The sequence below is a fragment of the Myodes glareolus genome, chromosome 1, assembly GCF_982192425.1.
Source record: "Myodes glareolus chromosome 1, mMyoGla1.1, whole genome shotgun sequence".
Taxonomy (NCBI): Eukaryota; Metazoa; Chordata; class Mammalia; order Rodentia; family Cricetidae; genus Myodes; species Myodes glareolus.
The window spans coordinates 143,614,985-143,632,993 of NC_142026.1; the positions used below are offsets into that span (position 1 = coordinate 143,614,985).

Consider the following 18,009-nt stretch of genomic DNA (forward strand, 5'->3'; position numbering starts at 1 on the left):
TGGTACAGGAGGATGTTAAAAAGCCTAAGGTTCTGGGTTGAAACTTAATAAAAAGATTAAAGAAAAAAAAGAAAAAGAAAAAGAAATATCTTAGTCACAGTCAAATGAAAATCTACTGGCAACTAGGTCTTAATAGCTATATTAAAGCCTTAAAGCCTAAATGCTTTCTTGTCATCTACTACTAAGACCATTTAAGAGATTCCTATAATCACAACTATGGAGATCCCTGCTTATCTAGAGCAAAGGGTTCTTTACAACTGAAAAATAGAGGATCTGGTAGGTTTAACCTGTCTGTACCTTAAAGTAATAAGAACAAAACTAGCTAACAAAAGCAGAACCATGTGAAGAAATAACATGACCTGTAGGATCTAAAGGACACATTGTCTTTCCAAAACAGGTTAACTAAACAAGAATTCCTAACATAAAGAATATATTGAGTCTCTTCTTAATGACTGATTAGATGAACTAGAAGGAAATTATATCAAATGGGCAAAGTGTACCAGGATGATTGAAAGATATTTGGGATATGTCCTGGTTAGTTTAATGTCAACTTGACACAGATAGAGTCATCTGAAAGAAGGGAACCTCAATTGAGTAAATGCTGCCACAAGATCCAGTTTTAGGTCATTTTATTAATTAATGATTGACAGGGGAGGGCCCAGTTCATGGTGGGTAGTGCTATCCCTAGGTTATATAAGAAAGCAAACAGAACAAAGCCCATAGAAACAAACTAGTTAGCAGCACCCCTCCATGGCTTCTTCATTAGCTTCCATTTCCAGAATCCTGCCTTATTTGAGTTCCTGTCCTGACTTCTTTCAATGATGAACAGTACTATGGAAGTATAAGCCAAACAAACCCTTTCCTCTCCAAGTTTCTTTGGTTATGGTGTTTCCTCACAACAAGAGGAACCTTAAAATGACTTAAATTACTTTAGAAATTTTGAACAAAAACATGTTTGTGAATAAATTAAAATTATATTGATATTAAAATTAAATTAAAATTTAATAAATTAAAATTAAATTGAGGGCTCTAGTTAAATATTACATGCCAGATTTGGTACTCATATCTGGCTGATTAAATTAATTCTTTCAACTAGCCCATCGATGACAAACACAGGAAGCAGGAAGCAAGGAAACAAACAGAACAAAACAAAAACCTCAAGAAAAGCATGAAGTTCCTAGCACAGCCTGCTAATACAAAGTATAGCCCTATCTATTTCCTAATAAAAAAGGAGAAAAGCAGTAAAACTACTTGGCGTGGGAAGTCCTTCTGTATATGTGTTGTTTTTTGTGGTTAATGAATAAAAAAGCTGGCTTGGCCTGTGAAAGGGCAGAAGAGAGCTAGGCGGGGTGGGAGGGTGGGGGGGGCAACGACTAAACTGAATGCTGGGAGAAAAAAGGCAGAGTTGCAAGACGCCATGTAGCTACCAGAGGGGAAAGACGTGAATTGCCTTTCCAGTAGGCCATGAGCCTCATGGCAAAATATAAAATAATAAAAATGGGTTAATCCTAGATGTAAGAACTAGGTAGCAATACGCTTAAGTGATTGGCCAAGCAGTGATTTAATTAATACAATTTCTGTGTGGTTATTTCAAGTCTGGGCAGCTGGGAATAAACAAGCAGCCTCCAACAACTATTGCTTATTCATGCTGTTAAAAAGAACCATATTTACTACTAGGAAGCACTAAAAATGAGATTAAATCTCTTGTTGTGCAAAAGATTAAATGATATGGTTACATATGGAAAAATGTATTGTGTACTCTACCTATGCGTATGTACTTATATGCATATATAATACATTTATACATATGAGTGGATTTTATTTCCTGTGCATCTCTGTATATATATTACAGTCCTGAAAAATGAGGTGCAGAGGGGATCAGAATGTAGTCTCTTCAAGAGATTAGAGCTAGTAATTTTGAAGGACCAATTCCATCCATACCAAAGACATATTCTTGTTAAACTGCTCTGCCATCTAATACAGATGAATAAAAGCCTCTACCTACCACCCAAAAAAGCTTTGTGAAACTCCTTTCTTAAACTTTCCTCCCAATGTAAAGCATACATGGCAATGGGTTATATATTTGATAATAAATTGTGACACTGGGAGTGATGGAAGAATTCACTCTAGAACAATGGAAAATACAGTTGAGCTTGTAAAGAATGGTCTTAAATATCAAAATGACAAATTTTAATGTAATCCTACAGACAATAACAAGCTAACATGGCAGATTGGGAGCAGGCTGGAAAGTAAATAGGAAGTAGATACTTAAAAATAATTCTTCTCTATCATCAGTGTTTATATCTCTACTATAAAATAAAAGTTCAAATCAAGTAACTATTTACACATGGGTACTAATGAAAAGGAAAAACAAAATATCCTGATTAGAACACCAATTATAAGAAAATGGAAATAAACTAGGCCCTTAGGTTAAACAATCGTACACATTCTCTATGAATAAAATTAACAAGGACTTGTTTTTTCTTCTGGTTTTGGGGATTGAAATTAGAGCCTTTTACATGCTTAGAAACACTACTGATCTGTAGACCAGCACCTAAATTTTTTTGTTTGTTTCTTTGGTTTTTGGTTTTTTCGAGGCAGGGTTTCTCTGTTTAACGGTCCTGGCTGTTCACTCTTGTAGATCAGGCTTGTCTCAAACTCACAGAGCTCCTCCTGCCTATGCCTCCTGAGTGCTGGGATTAAAGGCATGCATCACTACTGCCCGGCTACTAAATTTTTTTTTTAAAGAATACTCATCTCATTTTTACAGCCAATATACTATTATAATCAATAGCCACACAAACTACTATAACTCTTGAAGTATGGCAAGCAGAGATTTTCCATACATTTTATTTTAGTTTAAACCTAAAGAGCTATATAAGGCTACTGACTGTCATATTTTCTACAGTACAGTTCTAGAAATGCTAGTATATTATGTTGTCTTACAATGATTCTACTATAAAATAAAAAACTTGAAAACTATTGACTTAAATGAATGACAATAAATAAGAGTTAAGTGTTGTGGGATATTCACACCCTGAGACTGTGTTAATAAAGTCAGCTTTGAATCAGGGGTGGAGCCAGTGACTAGTTGACAAGGACTAGACATAGCATATACAGAGGACCCAGGATACAATAGAGGCACAGGATTAGCAGGTATTTTTGGACTTTCTTTTTGGTGTAGGAAGTGTAGAGAAGGTCAACTGATTGCTCCTCCATGGCTTCTTTGGTCTATCAGGTTTCCAACCTAATATCTGACTCCCAAGTCTTTATTGGAAATAGAAAACTTAGATAAACACAACAGTTAAGTAAAAGTAGTATTTCTGTTACAAAATATCAGAATTTGATCTAAAAGCCTGTCTTCATAAGGTAACTACCAAGAAACATTAAAGAATTAATTCTACATAGCTTACTATATAAATAGGTGTTCAGAGAATTAGTACAGGAACATACCAGGGTTCCATTTACATCCTGACTCAGGTTCCTCATCTCCCCTACAATGAAAGCAACCAGGTATGTGCTCATTTTTACACTTTCAGAAAATTCATCCCGAATAAGTCCTTCTTCTGCAGGGACCGATGACTTCTACAGCCAAAAGGAAAAAAGATGACAGTTCTGTAATTAAAGCAATCAATAACAAATATACTGAGAAACTAAAAATTAATGTAGGTAATACTTGCATATTTTAATCTTTCAACACAAATTTCTAGAGAAGAAAGCCCCTTCTTTCAGTTTCTTCTAACACCCTTGATCAAGAGGACACACCGAATATCATGAAAATCCCAACTTAGCTCTCAATATATTTAAGTTACAAGGAGCAGTAGTTTTGTTTTTTCATTTAAAAATTGTAGCAAAACTCAACTCCTTCCCCATCCCAGAACCTTAGGACAACTGACTTTAAAAAGGAACTGTAGCTAAGATATCTTCTAACACAATCTAGTGCTCCATAAGGGAAACTTAGTGGAATCAAATATGTTAGGTCACTAGAGAAGTCTGCAATAGACTGAAGGTGAGAAATGCCAGCAATTCTTAGGATTTCTCAACCATGAATCTGGTTACACTTGGGTTATCAGACAAGTAGATGCCCACCTCTGTAAGAGACTGACTAAGGTGAAGAATTTGGTTACGAGTAGGGCTGTGACAATGATGGATCACACTGTCTACTGTCTATGAGGGTAGCTTGCATTATCTGCCTGCTGTGGCTATTCCTCACTCCTAGCTACACAGGTTCTAGGAAGCACCACACAGATCACACAAAGCTATTCAGGTAGACACAAAAGGAACCCTAAATTACATTTAGCATAAAACTCCTCTGTTGGATGTTGCCTCTACTATCTCCCACACAATTAACACTTAAGAAAGAGGCTCCTGTTTTTGTTGTCCATTTCTACATGACAACAATCCAAAGTTTCATTTGCCAAAACACCAAGAATAATCATAGTTCCACGCTCTCAACACTGCTTAGAAGAGCAAGTTCATTATTTCTCAAGTAATTTCCTGGGTTTGTACTAATTCATAGTGTTCATATTTGTACAACTGTAGAGCAAGAAAACACTTCACACTCCTACTCACACATTCTAAATCCTGCAGAGTCTTTTCCTTCCTTAAGAGTTCCTTAGCCTAGCAAATTTTTCCATTTTTATTTAGTTATTTCAGAAATATACACATATGAATCTAAATATTCCTACAAATAGTACAGAAAAGAGGAATCCAACTGTTCTCAGACATAAGAGGTCCATCCAAAGATTTTACCTTCATGTCACAATACCTTAGGCATATTTGACAATGCAGTATGATGTTCATTCCTTGTGATCTTGATGATAAATGTGGCCTTAAATGCTGGCTCATCAAAACAGGGAAAAGCAGATCTTGCTGCCAGAGGTTCAAATTGAGTTGCTGCAAAGTACCTAAAAATGAATGCAAATTCAATACAATAGTTATTGATTGTCTACTAGACAGGGCACCCTGCCAAGTACTAAGGGTATGAAGACAAATACAATTTCAGACTTTAAAGAACCCACAATTAACTAAGAGAGACAAAAGTCTAAAGTGGCATCTTCAAGCAGGCTTCAAATCATATCCTAACAATGGAAGCACATTAGGAGTATCAATTGCCAGAAAACAAATTCTGCTGGAGTTAAAGACATTGTAGAGAAACTAGTACAAAGTTTGAATTGGTCCTTGAACACCAAAAATACCTGATAAAGTACAGAAGGGGGGGAAAAAAAAACACTTGAAAAAGGCAGCATAAGGGAAAAGGGTAGTATGTGTCTATAAGTTGGGGAAGCTGCAGAGTGTGGTGGGATTCACAAAGGTAGCTTCTTAAATGACTTTTCGACATGAAGCTCTTAGGGAGGACTGTCACTATTTGCTATTAAACATCTGGGTTTGCAACACTGAATCTCAAATCTATAACATTTGCTTTCATGAAAATAGAAAAACATTTGTTCTTTAACAGTATTCTGCTTTCCTTTTTCTTTTTTAAAAAAAGATTTATTTATTTATTATGTATACAGTGTTCTGTCTGTCTGTATGCTTGCTGGCCAGAAGAGGGCACGAGATCTCATTACAGATGGCTGTGAGCCACCATGTGGTTGCTGGCAATTTAACTCAGGACCTCTGGAAGAGCAGTCAGTGCTCTTAACCTCTGAGCCATCTCTCCAGCCCTCCTTTTTTTTTTTTTTCAAGGATGAACAGAAAGGATGTGCTCCCTTTCACATCACAACAGCAGCAGTTAAGACTACAATACATACATTATTATGTATTATGGATTATTGGTCATGTGAAAAGAACAAAAATAAGCATGAGTTAATGGTAGATTTCTAATCAAGGAAGAAAACTGATCTCCATGTGGAAGACCATGCAGAGTATCAGGGCAAGTGCACCTCTCTTGTATCAGCTTATATAGCAGCCACAGGCACCCTCATGGCACTCTCTGGTTTCAATCCTTAGACTCCACTTTTAGGAGATAAGCAGAAAAGAGAAAATTGGATTTGGAGTCCACACTTATTAGCCATATGACTCTGCCAAGTCTGCAACCTATATCTCAGTTTTTTTTAAATCATATGTTATGCTTTAGACAGGAATCCCTGCACCAAGCCCAGAGTTTAGTCAGAATCCAGTAAAACATTACAAAAACAAAACATTTGCATACTACATAGGTGGTTCTATATAGATGCTTATTACTAATTCTAGGAAACTATAACACTTTCCCACACTTAAATCATTACGTCTTTCCTGATAAGAATGGGTCCAGAAAAGGCAGCATTAATTTCATGTAATAACCATGCCAACATTTCTTTTTCTGTTGTTTTTTTTAAAACTTATTTATTATGTATACAGTGTTCTGCCTGCATATATTCCTGCTTGACAGGAGACTCCAGATCTCATTTATGGATGGTAGTGAGCCACCATGTGGTTGCTGAGAATTGAACTCAGTACCTCTGGAATAGCTGCCAGTGTTAACCTCTAAGCCATCTTTCCAACCCCCATGCCAACATTTCTAATGGCCAACATTTTTACCTAGTAAAAGGAATGAGATAAAGTTCAATTTTATCCCTATTATTCACATTAGAAGGTCTATTTAAGAATAAAAATTACATCATAACATTCTTCTCTTTGCTTGAGACAGTCTTTTGTTTTTTGAGACATGGTTTCTCTGTGTAGCCTTGGCCATCCTGGAACTCACTCTGTAGACCACCTTCTTCTGCCTCCCAAATGCTGGGATTAAAAGCATGAGTCACTACTGCTCAGCTGAGACAGGTGGTAAATATCCCAAATTGGCCTCATACTCACTACATGTACACACGCGCACACACACACACACACACACACACACACCACATACACCTGTATCCTGTATTGAAATTCTGATCCTCCTGTCTCTACCTCCCAAGTGCTGGGAATGCAAGTACATCCCATCATACCTGACTCTCTCTACATTCTAAAAAAAACCAAACCAAGCAAAAAATAAAACAAAAAATTTTAATTATTGTTAAAGCAATATAATAACTATCTCTCTCAAACTTCTCTGAGAATGCTGCTTTCTGAAGACACAATGTATTCTCTATTCTGAATACAAGATGCCTATTCTTTCTTGTGATTATGTCTGCTTTCAGAAAAACTTGTTACAGCATTTTCTCAAGCCAATTTGAAGACAGGAATTAGCTGGTAGTTGAGAAAGAGAATCCTTAGCACTGGTAAAAATAACATGTAAAGAAAGTGTGAACTGGGGAAGCAGTTCAATTCAGTGGTTAAGAAACATGGGTTTGTGTTCTTTCTCTGCCAGACTATCACTATATGTACCTTTGTCCTTGGTTACTATGAATATATTAGCATTTCTTAGTGAGTTTGACAAGGGAAGGTAGAAGACTAAAGAAATATAAAATGCTCTGAGAAGTTTATAGTGTTTTAGTTCCCAATAAGTATTGGCTACTGTTATCCTTAATTTTAGAAAATACAGAGTTCAGCATAATAGAGTATGGACTATGAGAAAAAAACAAAGGCCAGATAATGAAGATCTTCAAACTGTTAGAAGTAAGTAGTGTGAAAGGACCGTACACCAAAAGCTAGCATGATCACCTCTACTAATGAAAACAAGTGCAGAGATAAAAATAGGCATAGGCTACATTTATAACAGTGTGGAAAGCAGGTAATTTCCTGACCACAAGCAATGTCTATTCAAAGCATCAGACATTATGATTTTCCAGGCAACAAGAGTGTTGGTGGTATAATGATGAGAAAATCTGCCTTCCAAGCAACAAGAAATGCATCTCCCTAATCATTTTCTCAGTTTAAATATTTATTCTAATTATAATGGGGGTAGTATAAAAGTCTCCAGCAAAATTGTAAGACACACACCCACACAAAATTTTGTAGGATTAATAGTTTTCAGACATCCTGAAGGTAAGAATGAATTAAACTTTTATCCTCTATCAAGATAGACAATCATGTGGGGCCTTCACTGTTACTAACAAGCAGGTAAATAAACTTATATTCTGTTTGTTCCAAACCAGTTTAAAATACTATTTTAAATTCTCTATTTCTTAGTTTCAAGTCCCACATTTTTTAACATGTACCATAACTCAATTCAGCCCATGTCAAGAATTTACACATGCTTATACTAAAAATCATTGGATTCCACTACACAGCATTCATTCTTCCCATTATGTACCAATAGGCCCAAAGATTCCATAGAAATAATGTAATTAGATGAGATAGCTCTGGAGCTTGTCTTAAGAGTTCTGTTTGCAATTATTAAGTCACTGTCTTATAATGTGCATGGTGTGCCTGTCTGTTTGTATGTCTATCTACCTATATATGTGGATAATTCTACATACAAAATGTACACTGCAAATAGGGAGCAAAATACTGTATTTCCTAGGGATAACAGAGATTACAAACCAATAACTAAAGCTAAAAACTACAAGGCTACCATTACAATCTCAAATTTGTGCTCAATTTTAGATAATCATTCAACAACTGAAATATGCAGACAGCATTCTATTTGTTTGAATATAAAAGAAAAATAATCATTGATCTGACATTAAAATTAAGTAGAGGTCACTAAAATATAACCATATGTTTCAAATTCTAACTACTAGTATAAAATCCTCAAATACATGTGAAAAGCAGATGCACAATTTGATATGAAAAGAAAATTGAAGCAGCTTTTGATAATTCTTAATACCCAAAAGAGAGTTGCAGACTTGTACTAAAAACAAAAAACAAAAACAAAAAACAAAAAACAAAACCCTACTTAGTACTTGAGTGTTTTTGGATAAACTGAGAAAGAAAAGAAATTTTTTCTATTGTTTGACAAAAGCTAAGAAAGAAACATCCATTCTATGGCAAATTAAACATGTCTCTTGTGTGGAAAAAAAGAACTAACATATTCTTTTTGTTTTCAGTTAGTAAAATTACTCTTTTAAAAATATTTTTTCTTATTTGTATTGAGTGAGGTAACCTCAGCCCAAGACAAATATAGTATGTATTCACTCATAAGTGGCTTTTAGATATAAAACAAAGAAAAACCAGCCTGTAGTCCACAACCCTAGAGAATCTAGACAACAAAGAGGACCTTATGAGAGACATACAAGGATCTACATAGGAAGGTGAAAAAGACAAGATCTCCTGAGTGAATCGGGAATGTGGGGGTCATGGTAGAGGGTAGAAGGGGAGGGGAGGAAAAGAGGGGAATGCAGAAAATGTATAACTCAATAAAAACAATAAGATATTTTTAAAAAATATCTTTTCTTTCAAGAAATTGAAAATAAAAACTCTAAAACACTGAACAAAACAACAACAATATATTATATATTAATATATATTAGTCAATTGGCCAGTGTCAATAGTTCTTAAAGTAGTTTACTGAGTATAATGAGTGTATTATGTAAGAATGCTCTACTAACATAAAGGACATATAAGTAGTCTTGTGCACAGAGTAGAGATGACATTATCATTATTCATGAATATTTCATAGTAATATACACTACATCTTTCAGAAAATCCATCTATGGTATGACTATGAAGATTAAACAACAAAGTATAATCCAACTAGGCTGTGGAATACTCTTATATTATATACTATTTTTTCTTTTTGAGATATGATTCTTTCCTACACTTTTAAAGATTCCACAGTCAAAGTGGTATTTTAAAAAGTAAACCAGTAATGAGTAAGCTAAGAATGATATATGTATGCCACATTTCATACACTCTTTTTACAACTCATTAAGTATCTCCTAAAATTTCTGCCTGCAGTTTCAGGGACAGATGACACTATTCATCTCATAAAACATGTAAAGCTCTCTTTACTCATAAAACATGAAAAGCTCAAGAAAAGCTTGTTAGTTTGTGATGATAGAGAATATAATCTCTCATCCCCTTCTAACACACTCCTACTCTCTTCCACCACAAATCTCACTCCAAGTTCTACCTAAGAGAATAGCATTTTTTACATATTACATGTAACTTACTAAATTTAAAAACATGTAAAAACATTTATGGTGTAGGCAAAAGGATCTGCACTGCAGAAGTTACATGCAGAAGGACACAGAACAAAAACCATTTAGGAGGTTTACATACTTTTTCTCATTACTTTTATCTGTGTAGGTGATGCCATAAAATCCATAATAAGAGTTAGATATATTTGCTGAATACTCTATCTTCAAGGTATAATTGTGACCTGCTAGGAGGGCTTCAGGGGCAACAATGGCGATTTGTTCATGATACGGATATTCCAGGATTTCAACTTGTTTTTCTTGACTTGAAACTGCTGATATAAATGTCACTCTTGAAATATTATGTCCTGTGCTATGGAGAATGATATTCCATGTGGCTTGAAGAGCCTGAAGTGAAATTGTCACAGAACCCCTGAATGTCATTGAGGTTAGGTTTGGATGTAGGTTAAGTTCATAGCGCTGAGGCATAATGGCAGTGGGAAGTCTAATTTGTGCCCACGGAAACAATTTCCCATTTGTAGCAATTGGCTGAATTAGGCCTGTTGACTGGTTTCTTTTATGGCAGCCTTCTTTGGTAAAGGTACATCTAGGCAGTAGATAAATCACCATGATTACAGAGACAGCAACCACAATGACAAAAACACAGAGCGCTATGGTCCTGGCAGAGGGTACTGAACAAGTCCCATCTGGACTCTGCCTGTAACCCGTTGCACTGTTTCGAAGGCCTGAGCTTCTGTTCATGAAGGACATGCCCAGCAGCTTCGCAGATGACTCATAATCCTCTTCATCCTCATCCATCTCATGTTCACCAAGACCTCTCACCAATAGCCTCGAACCCCGGGGCTCATATTCCACTTCGTCAGGTTCCAGAGGATGTAAACAAGGTTCTTTGGCTAAATCTACAACATCTGGTTCTTCTTCAAACATGCTGTTTTCAATCATATTCCTTGGAAGTTGAAGTCGATCTACAAAATAAAGACATAAATATAAGACAGAAGTGGGGGAGAGTTCATAATACAATGTTTCTTAGAAACACTAAATTTAGTAAGTTTTTTTTAATCACTAAGACTTATTTCTACCTTAAATCTATTAGAATTAGAGGCTTTACAGTCTAGAGTTGTTCATTAAAAGCTCAAGCATGTATAAAAAAGTAATGAGCCAAAAAAAGTAAAAACAAAACAACAACAAAAAAACCCCAAGCATATAGGCTAATATTAAAGAATGAAGGTATAAAGCTAATTGTTTTTCTGTCACAGATTTTTTTTTCATTGTTAGTGGTCACTAAGTGCATAAAAATATATCTGATCGTGAAAAAGAATGGCAATTGTAGCTATATAGCAAGCAGCTTACTGAGATGTATACAGTTTTAAGGCCTGGCTAATTTTGTTGTGTAATATTTTACTTGAGTTTTTTTTCTTTTAATAAGGAAAGTATAGTAATTTTTTTAAACAGCTTGATTTTATAGTGCATTCTTTAATACTGTCCTACCTAATACCCTGGGTTCTAGGCTTGACATTAGAAGATGTTACTCTGGCCATCTCTGCCTGTGTCTGTTTTTAAACAGGACTGAGTGAAGCCCAAAGAACTGTAGTCAATGCCTTTCTTCTCGGGTCTGGAATTCTTGGCCAAATACTGCAAACCACGCTGTAAGGCCTGTGTGGGTCTCCTTCCTGAGTCCCACTCTCCCTTGGGCAAATTAGAAATGGGTCTGCCTACTTCTAGGCTTAAAAGATGGCTCCTCAAGAGCATGGGCTATTGTTTCCCTCAGGATGTTTCTGCACCACAGTAAACTGATAGAAGAAAATTACTTAGGAAATTTTGATAAATGAGAAACAGTAACATGGACAAAAAACTTGGAAAACAGATCAAACTATAGTTCAAACACCTGCTTTGTAGCTTTCACAAGTACAACTTTTCCCACCCTTGAACCCAGAACAAGCACCACAAGTGCCAGCATATCCTGAGTCAGGGAAGTGGTGGGAGCCATTTGATCCATTTGCCAATAATCACTTAGGAGAAAGGTCTCAAGAAGAAAAGGGTAAAAGAAAAAAATACTACATATCTATTAATAGCTTAGAATGGGACATTCAATATTTTGTATTTAAAAATTACATATTGTAAGAGAGTTCAAGGTTCATCAAATTGAAATCATCTTTAACTTGTTCTCACAAGGCATTTTACAACTAACATTTCTAATCTTCACAACAGTTCTATAAGCGGCAAAAATTAAGACATAAAAAAACAAACAGAAATGGACTGATTTAATATCAAAGCCATATAGATATTTACTTATATAATTGCTATTTGAGCCCAGATTCTTAAAAAATAATTATTTCAAATTTTAATCTCACTAATGTACTGTATCTTCTGACCCGTATTAATTTAATGAAAGGGAAGCACTTTTAACAATTTGGGATCTAGCAATGAAATTATTAAAAATATTATTCATCATCTTCAGAACAAAACTGACATTAACTACTTAATATCCAGAAAAATATAATTCTCAATAAAAAGTGAACAGTAGTAACTCATAACTTACAAAACAAAAGAACTGCTAATATTAGGGTAAAGTTTAAAATTGTGCTACTCAAAGTGCAGAACGAAGACCACAGTACCCATATTAATTACACTGCAGTTTCTTACATAGGCAGTCTCCTTCCCTCCTAGGTATGAATTTCAGAAAATTACCCAGTGAATTTCATGAGCGCAACTTCAGAAGTATTGATCAAAAGATATGAACACCAATCACACTAGTCCTGGGTGTGCTCAGGCCATAGCAGACTGTTTTACATATCTGAGAACAAGTCAGATGATTATATTGCATTCTTTCCCCCACAAGTCTTTTTTGTTCCTTAGTTCCTTCTGGCTAGATGATTTCCTCTTTCTACCTTCATTCACATTGGTACATACCTGTTATTGTGTAACTAAACTCACTAGAGCATTACTCAAGAAAACTCTTTTTTTCTTTTTAAGAGTTAGCTGTCATTCATACTTCTGTGCACTTCTGACTTAGGGAACACAGAAACTCAAATAAGATGGCCAACCATTTCCTGCTTCTCCACTCTGAATTTTGTAAAAATTATGCTACCTTAAAAAGATTCTTTGAATAAAATTTCTACTCATTTGTAGATATGGATTTGGAAAGGGGCTACCTACCCACCTCCTGTGAATGGCATGTGAGAGAATAGGGTTATAGTATCCTGTTTTTTAGAATTTAGTTTTCTAATATAATGCCCCATATTGCCTGTGATGGTTGAATTCAGTGGATATTTGTTTTGCGGTTGTATTAGTTACTTTTCTGTTGTGATAATATCAAGAACAAAATCAACTTAAGAAAAAGTTTTGTTTTTTGGCTTAGGATCTAAAGGGTTAAGAGTCCACTCAAGTAGGTAGTGTATAACATGCCTGCAGGAGCAGGAAGCTGGTTGACCACATTTCTATCCATACATAGGAAGGAGAGAGAGAGAGAGAGAGAGAGAGAGAGAGAGAGAGAGAGAGAGAGAGCGAAAGAGAGAAGCAGGTGAGGCTATAAACTCTCAAAGTCCCAGTGATATATTTCCTCCAGCAAGGCTCAACCTCCTAAAGGCTCCATAACCACCCAAAGAGCACCACCCAGCAGGGACTGAGTGTTCAAATACATGAGCCATGGGGGTCATTTCTCACCCATAACACCAAAGGGATTCATTCTATTCATAAAATCTCACATTGAAATATTATTAAAAATTGTTTGTAAGCCCTTAATAAATTCTTAACCTTTCTGATGTGTTTAAACTTCCATGAGATAAAATTATGCTCCTTAAGTATCTCACACCAAGCCAGATGTGTATGAGTTCTAGTCAGTATTGTTTATTCAGTAAATGTTAAAATATCACTGGGTGGAGAACCAGCTTACTATTAGAGCATTTCTATTTAACGACTAAGATCTATCAAAACTTTTTTAATCTGACTGTTGTCTTAGTTAGGGTTTCTGTAGGCTAATCCTATGGAGGCATTTTCTTGATTAAAAGCCCTTCTACCTAGCTAGCGGTGGATCAGAGGTAGGTAGATCTCTAAGTTTGAGGCCTGGTCTACAGAGCAAGTTTCAGAACAGTCAGGGCTACACAGAGAAACATGGTTAATTTGGGATTTCCCTCTGTATACTGTGAATAAGTTTTATTATCATCGGGTAATAAAGAAGCTGTTTTGGCCCACGGCAGGGCAGAATAGAGCTAGACGAGAAAACTAAACTGAATGAAGAGAGAAATAAGGCAGAGTCAGGCGACATCATGTAGCTACTGAAGGATTTTACTGATGGCAAATCTTACAGGTAAACCACAGGCCTCGTGGTAAAATATAGATTAATAGAAATGGGTTAATTTTATGATATAAGAGTTTGTTGATAAGAAGCCTGAGCTAATAAGTCAAACAATGTTGTAATTAATATAGCGTTTGTGCAATTATTCAGGTCTGGGCAGCCAGGAATGAAAGAGATATCTCCATTTACATCTGGTCTCTTAAAAAAAAATCTTTCTTCCTAGATAGCCGTATCTTGTGTCAAGTTGACATAAAAAAATTATCCAACAAAACTGCTTAGCAATGATCTATTTAGAGCCAAGGAATATTTAACAGTTGAGCATTTAACACGTCCTGTCCTCATCAAATCTGAGAATTGGCCAGTTAGTAATCTGCCAAAATGCAGATAACTTATTTTTATTATTAAACACTACATCAGATTAATATTTACATAGAACTTTACTCTTTCAGTAAAAAAGCAAACTAAACTATCTGTTATATTTTACTGAGTATTATAAGCACACAGTTCTAATGTATACAATTCTTTCTATTTAAATATCAACTTGGGGAAACCTACTGTTATTACAGGCCAATCAAAAGATAGCACACTCAACTTGCTTGTTTGTTTTATATTGTCTTGATTCTTACGTCAATATACTTTAATTTTAGTAAAATTAGAAGGTTACTCTATACTTTAATTGGACTTATCCCATCTAAAAACAGTATCCTATAATATAATTACATTATTTCATCCTTCCCTTTCCAAATATAAAAGAAACAAACAAAAAGGAAAGTGAAGTTTCACATTACATATAAAAACAGTAAAGGCACAATTTACCTGCCGTACAAATGTGTTTTCTTGCTTAGCATGTATAAGTAGCTTGACATCTAACAATTCATATTATAAACATTTCACAATTGAAAAATAAAACAACTAGTAGCTTAAAGAAACAGCATATTTTCTTGACGTTTTGGCTGTGAGCAGGGTCTTTAATGGTTGAACCATTTCTCCAGCCCAAAAGCAGTGTTTCCTGAAGCTTCCTAAAGCTACACACAGACACTGTCTGTAACACAACAAATCCCTAGTTGAAATTTCACCTCTAAATAACATGGAACTGTGTGACTGTAATCTAAGAAAACTGAACATATTTCTATCCCTGAGATGCTGTACCTAGACTCAATGTTTATGGACCACAGCTGATCTGCAAACTGTTTATTACCCATCTGTGATAGGACAGTCATAGAAAATTAGTATCTATAGTATCTAAAACTTTTTATTACAAGACAGTAATTTCATGTCTGTTGAATTCAATGCAATTAAAATGAAACTTACTTTTGCATATCTTTTTTTCATTTTCTCTAACAATTCTTTCTTATATAATCAACAATGGATTAAAGGTTTCAACAAACACCTACATTAAAAAAAAAAAAGATACCCTAGTTCTTTGAATCAGATAATCTGAAAGCAATGAATCTGGGCTATAGAAGTCCAGATAAATAAGTACTAGATAATGATTCAGATGGTGGGAGCAACTAGTCATATGACAGAATTAGAAAGTACAAAATGATGCTCCTTTGGCTTGGAAGAATCAGTGGTGTAGCATTACAGAGGTGTAACATGAGGGCCGGCTTGTTGGGGTATCTGTTCCCGCCCGGTACCCCACAGGCGGAACTCCCAAGGAAAATCACACACAGGACTCCATAAGATTATAAAGCTGATTGGCCCATTAGGTCTGGGTACTTATTAGTTCTTATAACACATATTACCCCATTATCCTTATCTACGTTAGCCATATGACTTGGTACCTTTTCAGCTGGGCAGGTTACATGCTGTCTCTTCGGTGGTCTGCACAGGAATGGTTGAGGAACCTTTCTCCTCCCTAGCCTTATCCTATTCTCATTACTCCGCCTCTACTTCCTGTCTGGTTGACCCACCTATACTTCCTGCCTGGCCAATCAGCGCTTTATTAAAATACATGATTGACAGAATACAGATAATTCTCCCGCACCACAGAGGGAAATCTACATCTATCAAGCCCTACATTTCAGCTGGGAAAATTGAAAGAAGGAAAACCCTGAGATTGAGAATACAGGTTTTCAGTTTGTCTTTCTGTAGTTTTCTTCATCTTTCTCCCTGACCCTTTATGTCACTGCCCCATATCCATGAAAGAAAGCAATGGGAATTAGGTAAGCACAGCATATGAATGATGATATATTTAATATGCTTTTCAGATAGCTGGTCAGAACTATTTAATTAACAGCATAATATAGAGATTATAGTTTGTCAGATGAATGTTTATATCTTAGCTCTTTTATTGACTACTAGAGCTGAAAGAGATTACTTCTCCTAGTCTTAGTCTCCCTACTTATAGTGTAGACACCATGAATTTATAAGATGTCATAAGGACTATGTAGTGAGTATTGGGCTCAAAATAAGGATGCAGATAGATGATTAAGATTACTAAATTGTAATTTAAATCTTTCTACCTAGATAGCCATATCTTGTGTCTAGCTGACATAAAAATTATCCAACACAACTGCTTAGCAATGACCTATTTAGAGCCAAGGAATATTTAACAGTTGAGCATTTAACATGTCCTGTCCCTGAAACTCCTCAAAGGGAGACAAGAGTCAGAAAGTATCAGTTTCTAAGAGCGGACAGTGGAAGAAATGCAGTACAGGAGAGTAAAAAAGAACAGATGAGCAATCAAGAAATCAGGAGAGTAGCATGCCTGGGGCCAACAGTAAGATTTCATAAGGAAAGGAACTGATAGTAAATGTATTAGAAAGGTCAATAAAACCTTGACCTTTAAGGGTTTAAGGTGGAAGAAACTTAAGCATGCATTGCTAAGGGAAAGGGAAAATAAAGATAAAATGTGGGTGTGGAGGTAGAGCTGAGGGAAAACACACAGACAGCATCTCAGAGTGATCGAAACAGGTCACAAGAACTCCAAGGAGGATGATCATGACTAAACCAGACTCTTTTCCTCTGAGCCTGGAGGATAGAAAGTGAAGACTGAGAAGAGTCACATCCGTGAGAAGAGATCCACTGACAGCCTCTGTGTCCTCTGTGACAGGAGAAACAAGTCCATATGCCTAGCACAACAGCAAGAATGGAGATGGCAAAGATATTTGTGAAGAACAATAAAAGACAGTTCCATAAAAGAGGATCAAGGAATATTGACAAAAAGAATATGTGCTGAGACATTCACATAGTCCAGTGATTGATTACCAGCCCAGGTCTCAAGAGAAAAAGAATGTACATTTTACCACAATTCAAGTAGAAAATAGACAAAAATTAAAACATAAAAGAAGTAAATCATGACTCTAGAGCTTCATAAGCAGAGAGGATGTGGTAAGAGGCCAGGGGAAGTGTATGGGGGTGGGAGGGGTGTGCTAGCAAGAAAGTGATAAAATGAGGTGCAATTTGAAGAACAGGAAAGAATGCAAACCATGACAAATAACATAGTAAGAGACTTGGATTAAAAGAAGCAAATTTTCCAGATACAATCCCTTTAAACAGTCACTCCATTCTCTGAGGAAATGAAATAGTATGTATTTTTAAATTAACATGCCAAAATCCCCCAAAAGCCTAATCTAAACAAATTTTCTTGAGCAGATACAGGCTTACTATATTCAAATGAGGTTGTAATAGTTAATAAGTATTGCTCTGCTTCTGAGACTCCACCTCCATGATCTACTGATATAAAGCCAAATGCTGTAAACATGGAAAAACATTTATATAATATATTCTAGACTATCTCTAGTTGTAGATTTC

At 35.6% G+C, this 18,009-nt stretch overlaps 1 protein-coding gene across 1 annotated transcript in view; it reads right to left on the reverse strand.

The window, feature by feature from the left end:
• Positions 1–18,009, reverse strand: part of Lnpep (leucyl and cystinyl aminopeptidase) — a 98,977-nt gene that overhangs the window by 38,921 nt on the left and 42,047 nt on the right. The window contains exons 2-4 of the mRNA XM_048421785.3: positions 10,084–10,924; positions 4,769–4,907; positions 3,454–3,585 (exon numbers count right to left, since the gene is read on the reverse strand). Of these exons, the coding sequence (XP_048277742.1) occupies positions 3,454–3,585; positions 4,769–4,907; positions 10,084–10,924 (1,112 nt within the window). The remainder of the gene's footprint in view (positions 1–3,453; positions 3,586–4,768; positions 4,908–10,083; positions 10,925–18,009) is intronic.